Source organism: Frieseomelitta varia, unplaced genomic scaffold (genome assembly GCF_011392965.1).
Source record: "Frieseomelitta varia isolate USP_RPSP 00005682 unplaced genomic scaffold, Fvar_1.2 scaffold_219, whole genome shotgun sequence".
Classification (NCBI taxonomy): Eukaryota; Metazoa; Arthropoda; class Insecta; order Hymenoptera; family Apidae; genus Frieseomelitta; species Frieseomelitta varia.
In genome coordinates, this window is record NW_025109945.1 from 170,832 (window position 1) to 183,721 (window position 12,890).

Below are 12,890 nucleotides of genomic sequence, written 5' to 3' on the forward strand. Positions count from 1 at the left end.
TAGGATGTTACTATCAGTTAAATGTTTTAAAAAAGATGTTAATGAATTAGATGTTTAAAAGAATTACAAAATAATGATAAAGGTACTTACTTTAGAAAGTAACTGTCAGTTAAATGTTGACAAAAAAGTTAATGAATACGATTTAAAAAAATTACAAAATGATGATAAAAGTACCTATTTTAAGATGTTACTATCAGTTAAATGTTTAAAAAAAATGTTAATGAATTAGATGTTAAAAAAAAAATTACAAAATGATGATAAAAGTACCTACTCTAGGATGTTACTATCAGTTAAATGTTTAAAAAAAAATGTTAATGAATTACATGTTAAAAAAAAAAAATTACAAAATGATGATAAAAGTACCTACTTTAGGAAGTTACGTCTATAACACACGTAATGTGTTCGTAAAAAGTTCCTCTAAGTACAGATATAAAATAAAAAGAAGAAAAAAAATCAGAAAGAAAAATTTCATCGTGCGCAAAGTAAGTAGACGAGAAAATATCATTCGACAACATTCGATTTCACATAAATAAAAGCAACGAGAGCGCATGGCGTATTGGGGTGGAGGGTAGGTTTTATGGAGGCGCTCTTTTACCCCGATAGAAACGTCAATGGGTTCGGCTATCTTTATTATCGGGCAAGAACACGCGGAATTTCAATGGCGCCTTGATTCTTCGGCTGTATCGGCCAAGCAAAGAGTTACAGCAGGACGTTTTCCTTACGTTTCCGTTCGTCCGGATGCAAGAGGCCATTCAGATCAAAGATTCCAGGGAAACGGCGCCATTTTCCAATCGTTTCAAAGGCGACACAGATAGGCGATAAATTTCTGCCCGGCAATCTCTGTTTTTCTTTTTTTTTTCTCTCTCTTTCTCTCCGAGACATTAACGCGAGCAATTTCGAAGCAAAATGCGATAGCTGGGGCAGTTCGAGGACCAATTTTTTGATTGTATCTGGATATTCGCCGCGATCTGTTTGTATAAATGTTAGGCTAGTATATAAAGTGAAACTGAAATTGCACTTCTACTATATCGACCCTCTATAATTTCATTGCGTGTCCTCGTTTCGAAAATTATTTCATTTTTACTTCTTCCTAACTTGTTCTATTAATAAATTAATTTTAGTTTGTATTTTAAATTCTGTTGTTTCGTTATTATACTTCATCAACGTGCCATTACGAAAACGAATTATTTATAACAATTATTGGCTACTGGATTTTGGATTAATAATTACATGTTACATTGTTGAAACTATCAATTTTCTCTCTTGTATTTAGTTTCTCTAAGTGAACGAGTTTCTAAAGCAACTATGAGTGCAAATTTAATACTTACAAAATACATTTGTGAAGTTTTGCGATTTCTTCGCAATTTGTTCATATGTGTATATATATATATATTATAATTAGTTACAACTAGATTGTTGTAATAAATAGTTATTATTGGGTATTACTATAGTATATTACTATAGTATATTAATAGTTATTATTACTATATTGTATAATTTGCTTACAACTAAATTGATAAATTCGTAATCAGTTTCAGATCAAGTTTTAATTTATTCGCGGCCATTTTTTCATAAATTCATTCACAAAAAAAGGAAGGTATAATCAGGTAATTTTCTAAATTTCTAACGCAAAGATGGCAGTTTCGAATTAAAAAATTCAATAATAGCCTTTTTGAGTGTTTTAAAGCACGTATTGATCAAATGATAAGTGCACAAAGTGCTCGTAATAAATGGTAATTCGAAGTGTGAAGAAGTTGCGTGAGGGAGAAGTTTCCAACCTAACCTGACCTAAGAGTTCGTATACAAATCGATTTGATTTTTATCCGACTCATTTCGACCGTGTAATTCATCGCATTCGAGTATAAACGTGCTCTTGCATCATATTTTCACCAAGCGTAAGAGTACTCTTATATTTGAAAATGGCGCCCGAATGAAGCAAACTGAAGGCTGAGATTTGCAACATTCTCACTGAGCATAACATTTTTATCGTTTCCGATAAAGCGAGTCTCGCTTTTTCTTGCGTCAGACACAAGAAAGCAAGTGCTCTTAGCACGTGTTTAGAAAAAATACACTTTACTTAGGATCGTTTGATAGAACTTTTCATAGAATTTTTTGTCCCAAATTGTAACATTTTCTCAGTTATGTTTCCTCAAGTATATTTAAATATAACCCCGGCCAAACAAATGATAAGTGTATTACTTCTTAATCATTTCTATCCAGTGATAATCGTACTGACGAGTTCAAAACAAGAAGAAAGCGACGAGTTTGGTCACTCGTTATGGTCCGCAATCAGTTGTCAGCGCAAGGGGTTAAAATAAAATGGTAGAAATAGAATTACGTAAGAATTATGATATTTGTACATTATTGGTCATTGAAATGAAATAGTAAAAATATTATTATGTAAGAACTATGATATTTGTACATTATTGGTCATTAAAATAAAATGGTAAAAATGTTGTTACGTAAGAACTATGATATTTGTACATTATACGTTATTAAAATAACATGGTAAAAATCTATGGTATTTGTACATTATTGGTCATTAAAATAAAATGGTAAAAATATTGTTACGTAAGAACTATGATATTTGTACATTATAGGTCATTAAAATAAAATGGTAAAAATATTACTATGTAAAAACTATGGTATTTGTGCATTATTGGTCATTAAAATAAAATAGTAAAAATATAATTATATAAGAACTGTGATATTTGTACATTATTGGTCATTAAAATAAAATGGTGTAAATATTGTTACGTAAGAACTATGATATTTGTATATTATTGATCATTAAAATAAAATAGAAAGAATATTATTACGTAAGAATTATGATATTAGTACATTATTGATCATTAAAATAATATGGTAAAAATATAATTATATAAGAATTATGATATTTGTACAATACTGGTCATTAAAATAAAATGGTAAAAATATTATTACGTAAGAACTATGATATTTGTACATTATTGGTCATTAAAATAGAATGGTAAAAATATTATTACGTAAGAACTATGATATTTGTACATTATTGGTCATTAACTTCTTACGCTGGAATGACGTGCCGCGCACGTCGAGAATTTTTTGTCATCCCAAATTGCAACATTTTCTCAGTTTCAACTATATTTGAGCATAACCCAGGCAGAACAAAGAATAAATTTATTACTTGTCGATAGGTTTCTATCCAGTGATGTCATACCGACGAGTTCAAAAGAAAAATGTAAACGACGAATAAAGTCGTAATACGGTTCGGTCACTCGTTATGGTCCGCGTAAGTGGTTAATAACGAAGTTAATAACGGTATCAGCTACAACTTTTCCCTCGTAGCCGCGTGAAGAATCAGTTTCGAAAGCAAGAAATATCCATCGAATTTGACTCGGTACGGTTAACCACCGCCACAGCGTGAATATTCAGCGGCAGTAAGCTTCCCCTTCCGGTTATTGAACTTAATGCAACCCGGGTCGATGCGAGATATTAAATTATGCGGTTCTGTTCGATGCAACGACGTTTCCACGGTATAAAAGACCGCGAAAGGAACGAACGAGAGCCTTTACGTCCTCTCTCTCTCTCTCTCTCTCTCTCTTCACCCCTTAGGCCATCCACCCACCACCTCACCTTTATGACGCGACTTTTGCGATAACTGTAATGGCTACTCTCGCAACACGAAGCACGCCATTACCGTCACTCTATTTCACAGTTGATATCTCTCCTCTTTCAGCTTTCTGTACGGCCACCCACACCTCGGAGCATCCCCTTGAAGGCCCCACCTTGACCCAGTGAATTTCTCGTGTGTGTGGCGGAATTCGATAAAAAGCATGCACCGGCAGGCTATTATTATACCATAGAGCGATGATTTATTTTTGCAGGGCGGGTAGGGTCGTGTTGATGGCCGTCGAGGGTTGTTCCACGATGTTCTTTGCGACCTCCGCGGTCGAACAGTCGCACTTTCTTTCTCTCTGCGAGCGCTTTCAACGTATGTTGTACAAGTTTCTTCTGTCCGCGTTTGCGGTTGAATATAGTGCCTCATCGAGGCAAAATGAACGCCAACGTCAAATGTTGTGGAAGAGGTTGATAATTATAAAAAGAAGAAGGTTTTTATACGTTTCTGTACGAATATTTAGCGCGTTACTTTGCGCTGCGCGATTCTTGAACTCTATTATAGGTGTGAAGTCCAATGAATTTTGAACGATATTAAGTATCAAGTAAATTAATTATGACACTTTCGTAGGAATTAGGTATGACATTTTTACTAAATTTTTGTGACATTGGGCGATTGTTAATATATTATAAATATAGGGGAGAAGAAAAGAAATTTTTTGATCATTTAATGTACGGTAGAGTCTTCCTGTTTGAATGTTATATCATCATAGTATATCTGCTGGTAGCAGAAAGTCTTCTAATTATTAGCGGATATTACCAGTATTCGAATATTAATGAATTAATTTGAATATCATTAATAATAATAGTATTTTAAATATAATGTAATAAGTATTTTAAATATTTGAATATTGAGATATTATATTTAAAATAAATATTTAAAATATTATAATGTTTAAAATAAATATAGTGTTTAAAATATCATAATATTAGAATAAACATAATATTTAAAATATTGAGATATTATAGCGATTCACGAATGTTCATTTTACATGATTGAATTGTTGTTACAAGGAAGTGGTATAAGCGTTTTTATGTGAAACGTTAGGATACAAATGATACACGTGGTTATTCTATTATCTACAAATTCCATTAACCAATTATTTTCGTTTCTCTATTATTTCAATATTGAACGCTTTATTATAATTCACTTCTCTATTATGAGAAGATCAAAATTATCAGAAATTTCAAGGGCTAATAATGAAAAATTACGAAAATCATTGTTTTCTAAAATCTGTTTTTCATAGCAATATTTTTTTAATCTTTTTTGAGTGTCTAGCCAATATCTAAGTATTCTAGGAATAATTTTACAGTCAGTAATAAAATAATTAATTTTAGTTTTTAGAGATTCACAGAGAATAACATTATTATTATAATACATTGAATAATTTTAATTTTAAATTTTTGATAATTTCAAGTCTTCTTCATCTTACTGGATCAAGCTTCCAATTTTCGCTTTCACTGAGAAATTTGTGCAACTTGTATATCGCGTGAAGTAAGGAGTGTTGTCATAGATTATTATTATAGACTAGTCAAAGATCAAGGATAGAATAATATAATCATCGAACTGTTGACTTTCATGCAATTCATGTTTTTCTAAAAAAAGTGAAACCTATGTAAAAATTTGTTTCCTTCATTGAATGTTGCGACTAAACTCCGGATGTTTATGTATTTATAGAAAACTTAAAAATTCCAATTGCAGAGAATGCACATGATATGGAGACGTATTGTGGAAAATACGTTTCTACTGATTCAACTTTTTTTCAATTATATTGACAGAAATGTTAATTTACACTATAATTTACGATTTAGTTACAACAGGTACTGCACTTTGAATATTCCATGTATTTCTAAAAATATTATAAACGAGTATTGTAAAATATATAAATAACATATAATATTACAAATGAGTAAATATCTATGCATTTCTATATCTTCAAATATTTGACAAATGCGGCGAATATTTCTTCTTCTTTTGAACTGGATAGGAATGATTAAGAAGTAATAAACTTGTCACTTGTTTTGCTTGGGTTACATTTAAATGTACTTAAAACTGAGAAAATGTTGCACTTTGGGACAAAAAATTTTCGACGAAAGAGGTTAATAACCAATAATGTACAAATATCATAGTTCTTACATAATAATATTTTTACTATTTTAATTTAATGTAAAAATATCATAGTTCTTACATAGTAATAATATTTTTACCATTTCATTTTAATGACCGATAATGTACAAATACCATAGTTCTTACATAGTAATATTTTTACCATTTTATTTTAATGATCAATAATGTACAAATACCATAGTTCTTACGTAATAATGTTTTTATTATTTCATTTTATTGACGATTAATGTACAAATACCATAGTTCTTTTATATTAATGTTTTTACCATTTATTTTAACGACTAATAATGTACAAATATCATAGTTTCTACGTAATAATATTTTTATCATTTCATTTTATTGACGAATAATGTACAAATACCATAGTTCTTTTATATTAATGTTTTTACCATTTATTTTAACGACCAATAATGTACAAATATCATAGTTCTTACATAGTAATATTTTTACCGTTTTATTTTAATGACCAGTAATGTACAAACATCACAGTTCTCACGTAATAATATTTTTACCATTTTATTTAGTGACCAATAATGTACAAATATCATAGTTCTCACGTAATAATATTTTTACCATTTTATTTAGTGACCAATAATGTACAAATATCATAGTTTTCACGTAATAATATTTTTACCATTTTATTTAGTGACCAATAATGTCATAGTTCTCACGTAATAATATTTTTACCATGTTATTTTAATGACCAATAATGTACAAATATCATAGTTTTTACATAGTAATACTTTTACCATTTTATTTTAATGACCAATAATGTACAAATATCATAGTTTTTACATAGTAATACTTTTACCATTTTATTTTAATGACCAATAATGTACAAATATCATAGTTTTTACATAGTAATACTTTTACCATTTTATTTTAATGACCAATAATGTACAAATATCATAGTGCTTACATAGTAATATTTTTACCATTTTATTTTAGTAACCAATAATCTACAAATATCATAGTTCTTACGTAATAATATTTTTACCATTTTATTTTAAACCCTTGCGCTGGCAACTGGTTCGCGGACCATAACGAGCGACCAAACCGTATACAATAATTTGTCGCTTTCTTCTTCTTCGAAACTCGTCGATACGATATCACTGGCTAGAAACGATTAAAAACTAACAAACTTATCAATTGTTTTGCCTGGGTTACATTTAAATATACTTCAAACTGAGAAAATATTGCAATTTTGGGACAAAAAAATAGCGTAAGATGATTAAGATTCGCAGCCTGCCAACCAGTCTAACGTCTCCGTCTCGTTTATTTTCTAGAGCGCGGCGCAGCGGAATCCAAAGGCTGACGGTGTCCAGGCTCGCGTTTCGAAGACACGTGAAAGAGTGCCGGTGACTTAGATAAGAAAAGACTATCGTCAAAACTTCGACGCCTGCTGAGTCTCGGTCGAATCTCGCGACTCGCGCACGAAATTCCCACCCTTCCGGTGCGTCTCGCGGTCGGTGGGAACTCTGGACGAGAGGAGATGTCCCGAAAGTGGTTCCACGGAGGAGACGACACGCTCGAGCCGCCAGACATTCGAAGATAGCGGGTGGAGGCCGCGTGGAGCTCGAACTTCCAGCGTCGGTGATGAGGATTCGCGGTTCAGGGCGCGACGGAACGCCGGCAGGATCAAGCAGAGCTTGAGCGACCGCGTGCAGCCTAGGCCTAGGTTCAAGCTCACTTTTCAAAGAGGGAAGAAGGACGAGGAACGTCCTGATACTTTCACAGAGAAGGATGGAACGTTGAACGACACTTGTGACAAAAAGGAACGCCTCGACGAGGAAGTACCGACTCACGGCAAATTGCACAAGACCGACTCGTTCCTTAGAAGGCTGGTGAGGAACTCGAGGGACAATATTACCGAAGGCTGCGAGAGATTGGTCAGGAACATTCAAAAGAGTCCCCTTTTGCGGAAGAAGTTCCAATCCACGGACGACGATAGACCAGTGCCACCAGTCCGTCGAAAGAAGTACAAGCAACGACCTGTGGACGCTGATTCCATCGACAAACGCGCCAACCCCGAGGAATTTAACAATAACCGCGTTTCTGTTGTTTCTCCGAGTGCCGAGCTCGTGGAGGATGATTTTCTGCTAGTTCGCGAAGCCCCTCAAGGTCACTCGGGTCCCGCCGAGGAGAACGAAGACTCGTCCAAAAGCGTCTCGGTGGAGGACGTGGAGGATCTGATTCGAACGGAGGACAATCTACGGCTGCTGGAACAGCGAGTCCTGATCAGAAGACGTTTGGAGAAGTCCACGAAGCTTCTGCGCGTTCTTCAACCAGCGAGATCCTGGAGCGAGGAGAGCCTGGTCCGCGCGATAGAACAGGTTCATCGTACAGTCCACGTGGATTGCTCGCCAGTCGCTCACCGAAGATACGCCGGCGAACAGTCAAGGTCGGCGGAGTGGCGAGACAAGGTAGAGTCGTGGAAAGCGAAGCGGTCGCCACCGCCGGACGACTGGCAAGTTCAGAGGTCGCCGGGCGGCGATAACGCGACTGATAGCCAAGCGAAACCGCCGAGGAGGTTGCAAACACGAGACGGCGTAGTGCACGCGCGGCTCACGTCGCTGGTAAAATGCAAACTTGCGAATTTCGCGTGCAGCCGCGGGGACGTGGCGGGGACGAGCGGCCGCGAGCATACGGAAGAGCAAAGTAAACAGCGGCTAGTGGCCGACAGAGTGGACGAGGAGGCGACTCGTCACCCTTCGACGCCTGCCGACCAACACGGCACACGTGTCTCATCCTCGGCGAGCGATGCTATCGCTGACTCGAGCTTCGTGACGATTCGCGTGAACCTCGGCGGCGATGAGGCTGTGAAGACCAGCTCGGTGATCACGGTCGATCGAGACGAGGAAGGGAAGTGTCGGGCCAAGTGTCAGGGAAGATCAGCGAGCAGGAGGAAGGCCAGGTCTGGCGAAGAGCGGAAGGTCCGTGGTTGGAACGATTGGAAGATGAAGCTCACCCTCAGGATGATTCGCATACGCGACAAGCTGATGCTGGGCCTCAGCGCCTTCGCGATACTGTTCACGATCCTGTTGGTGATGGACCTGCAGATGGATCTTGGGTACAGCGGCCATCATCTGGTACCAAGTCACGGACGCGTTCGCATCGGCGACGACCCCAACACCGACACGATTTACAATAACTTTCGAAGGAGGTTCCTCCAACGGATGAACGCGAGCAAGGAACAGACGAGCGGCGATGTGGCCGGTACGACGCAGAGCAGCGGCGGGAAGGACGGCGGGAACGAAGCTAGAGAGTCGAGGACAGAGAAGACCGAGGTGCACGACAGTTTCTCGGATTTAGTGGATCTTGTGGTGAAAGGTTATGGTGTTAGTGTTTACGAGGGAGTGGCTAGGATCAGCGGTGAGGACCATACGTACAATCCTACTCTGGGGGAGTTGAAGAAGATCAGCCTAAAGTGAGTCGATTTTTTTCTTACTGATTTTTTTTTTTTAAGTAGTTTTGAAATACTTGGATTTTACTGTCCATGTTTGCAATCTATGCTTCTTTTTTTTGTTTTTATAAACGAAGTACTCGTGTGAATCATTTTACTACGAAGTTCACACAGGGTTTCTGTGTGCGATTTTGAAAATTGAAGACCTCGCAAAAATGATTATTGTGCGTTTTTATGAATAAAATATTCGAGGAAGGAAGAGAAAAACAGTTTTGGATTCTACTAAATTCTATATCTCGCGAGACGTTTCAGTTTCTTGAAACAAATTGTTTACACCTTACAAATGTTCTTGGAAGTAGAGATTGTAAATGAAATTGCAAGATGAATGCTAAAAAAAGGAAATAATATAATCGTTATTCTTTCTCGCGTATACTGAATTTGTGGAGTCGATCAGCGTAGCATTCTGAACTTTCTGAATGCTTTGTCTGTATATTTTTCTGGCTACTTCATTTCCAAAAGGTAAATATTTACACTCGATTAAACAATGATTTGTGCTTTTCTGTCACGTGTATCTCTCGCTCGAGAGATTTTTTTTTATATTTATTATACGTCGTAACGACGCAAAGAGATAGCCGCGAAACTCAAATAATTTTATCTCGCGAATTTAAATCCAATTATTTTGCAATGAAAATTTTATACGGTCTAGTAGCTGGACTACTGCGAATTTCTATGCATTTATGTTGGGTTGACAGATATAAATGCATGAAATATATATCCAATATACTATTTATACTATACTAAGAATATATAATATATTATATATAATAAATATAATAATATAATATAAAATATATAAAAATATAATATAAATACGTAATATATATATATATATATATATAATATAAATATAATAAAAATATAAAATATAAAATATATAAAAATATATTATAATATATAATAAATATGTAATATATACAATATAAATATAATGTATAAAAATTTAATATAAATATATAAAAATATAATATATAATAAATATATAATAATATATAATATACTAAGAATTGCATGAAATATATATATAAAAATATAATATAAATATAATAAAAATATGAAAATATATAAAAATATATAATATATAATAAATTTATAATATATTAAGAATTGCATGAAATATATATCCAATAATTTTAATTAATAATTAATAATTTAATAATCAGTATCTAATAATTTAACACACGAAACAAATTTCAACATTTAACATCCGTAGTCTAATAATGATATTGTTTATCAAGAGATTTCTATCTATAATTTTTCAATTGTTTTTTTTTTTTGCTTTTAAGAATTGGAAATCGCAGTAAACTCGAGAAGATCTCATAAATTTCAAAATGACGTCGTTTGTCGAAATAGGTTGTCGGTGATATAATATTTCAATTAATAAGCACTCGCGAGAAGCTTCGAAAAAGACGAGAACATTTCACGCGCAAGTGACTTGATGAAACAATGATTTTAATTAATTATTCGAAATCGAAGAAAAAATATCTTTGTTCTACTCTCTCGTACTGACGGCGTTAGAAAGTCCCCGCCGTTACACGTTAGACGTGCATAACGTGTTTTACTTTACAAACTGGAGCAGAATTATTCGTACGGCCATCATTCGGAAACGCTAATTGTATATTGATGAACTAGGTCACTTCATCGATTACGTGTAATTTTAACGCGGACGAGGCAAATCGGAGAGGGTTATCAATTCGTGTCAATCGTGAGCAAACAGATCGTCGAAGAAAACGTCGTATACAGAAAGTATTATAGATCATTGGATTTTTAATTATTATTTGGTATTGTTTTTGGTATTACTTTTAACGAAAAAGCAAACAGTTTAACTAAAGAAGCGTCGACAGAAGTATTTTTCCCATAGCTTTGAAAAGCAGGCTAAGATGGAAACAGAAAGACAGAACATCTTGGAATCTGAATTTTACAATAAAAAATGTTTCAAAAGCTATTACCGTCTTTCTGATAAACTATGGTTTTCACGTAGAAAACTCCCTAGAGACTTTATTTGCTGGACGAAAAGACTCCGAGCGGATCACGTGCAAATTGATACAAAATGTCATTGTGGCAGTTTAGAGTTCAAGATCTAAACCATATAATTTGACAGTGGCCCAACCTCAATGACAATGGGAATGTCTTAATTAATAAGCTATGTGGAATGGGTTATTTCCCTCCCAACACAATGACTTTTTTTTTAAGCAAACCATATATTACTCCTCTGTTGATTATTCACAAATTTCTCAAAAAGCCATGGTTGACATCTGTTACGGATCTGTGTCAAGTGCTTAGCTGTGTTTCTCAGTGATTTAACAAAAGTTCTCTTAGTTTTAGTTGTAACCTCTAGTTACAAGTATGCAAATAGCAAACATGTATCTTAGCTGTATATCAGTGTAATCTTTGTACAAAAGTCTGCGAAATTGTTTCTGTAATGTTAGCATGCACAGCAGTGTGCATGCTTGCTAATAACCCTGTATAGGATTCTATAGCGGAATGTCTTAATTAATAAGCTATGTGGAATGGATTATTTCCCTCCCAACACAATGACTTTTTTTTTTAAGCAAACCATATATTACTCTGTTGATTATTCACAAATTTCTCAAAAAGCCATGGTTGGCATCTGTTACGGATCTGTGTCAAGTGCTTAGCTGTGTTTCTCAGTGACTTAACAAAACTTCTCTTAGTTTTAGTTGTAATCTCTAGTTACAAGTATGTAAATAGCAAACATGTATCTTAGCTGTATATCAGTGTAATCCTTGTACAAAAGTCTGCGAAATTGTTTCTGTAATGTTAGCATGCACAGCAGTGTGCATGCTTGCTAATAACCCTGTATAGGGTTCTATAGCGGAATGTCTTAATTAATAAGCTATGTGGAATGGGTTATTTCCCTCCCAACACAATGACTTTTTTTTTAAAGCAAACCTTATATTATTCTGTTATTATATATTAATGTAATTATATTAAACCTTATATTATTCTGTTATTATTATTATTCTGTTATATTATATATATATTATAATATTATATTTTATTTTTTTCTATTTTAAACGTTATATGTGTGTGTGTGTGTGTGTGTGTGTAAAAATATAAATGTATATATAAAAATAAAATAAAAATATATATATTGTAATAAATGCAAATATAATATAATATATATTATACATATAAAAATAAATATATATATAATATAATAAATATAAACACACATATATATAGGGTGTTTCGTAACTTGTTTGGAGCTGATTGTACGCCTAAAAATAATGAAAAAAAGTCATATAAATATATGTCCTATCTATTTTCATTTATGACATATAATGAATTTTATAAACAGAGCAAACTCTAGTAAGCTAGTTTTACCAGGTACATTCAATTTTCATAATAATCATAATTGGGATGAAGAAAACCCACGTGTTATTGTGCATTCAAGACATCAACACCAGTTTAGTTTAAACGTATGGGCAGGAATAATTGATAAATTTTTAATTGGACCTTTTTCTTTTGATGGGAAACTAACAGGCACAAAGTACGTTGATTTTTTGAGCACGCGTTTGCACGAAATATTAGAGGAAGTTCCAGTCGATATTAGACTTGGTATGCGGTTTATGCATGATGGAGCTCCGCCGCATTTTAGCCGAGTGGCTAGGCAATTTTTAA

General features: G+C 34.1%; 2 protein-coding genes across 2 annotated transcripts in view; both read left to right on the forward strand.

Annotated features, from left to right (window-relative positions):
* LOC122527453 (coiled-coil domain-containing protein 137) overlaps positions 1-7,193 on the forward strand; it is a 176,709-nt gene extending 169,516 nt beyond the window's left edge. Inside the window, exon 7 of the transcript XR_006306344.1 lies at positions 7,072-7,193. The gene's annotated coding sequence lies outside the window, so the exon portion shown is untranslated. The remainder of the gene's footprint in view (positions 1-7,071) is intronic.
* Positions 7,194-7,324: 131 nt separating this feature from the next.
* Positions 7,325-9,222, forward strand: LOC122527452 (extracellular serine/threonine protein CG31145-like). The gene has a single exon (XM_043651660.1). The coding sequence runs from the start codon at positions 8,743-8,745 to the stop codon at positions 9,214-9,216; it is 474 nt and encodes a 157-aa protein (XP_043507595.1). The 5' UTR covers positions 7,325-8,742; the 3' UTR covers positions 9,217-9,222.
* Positions 9,223-12,890: the final 3,668 nt, after the last annotated feature.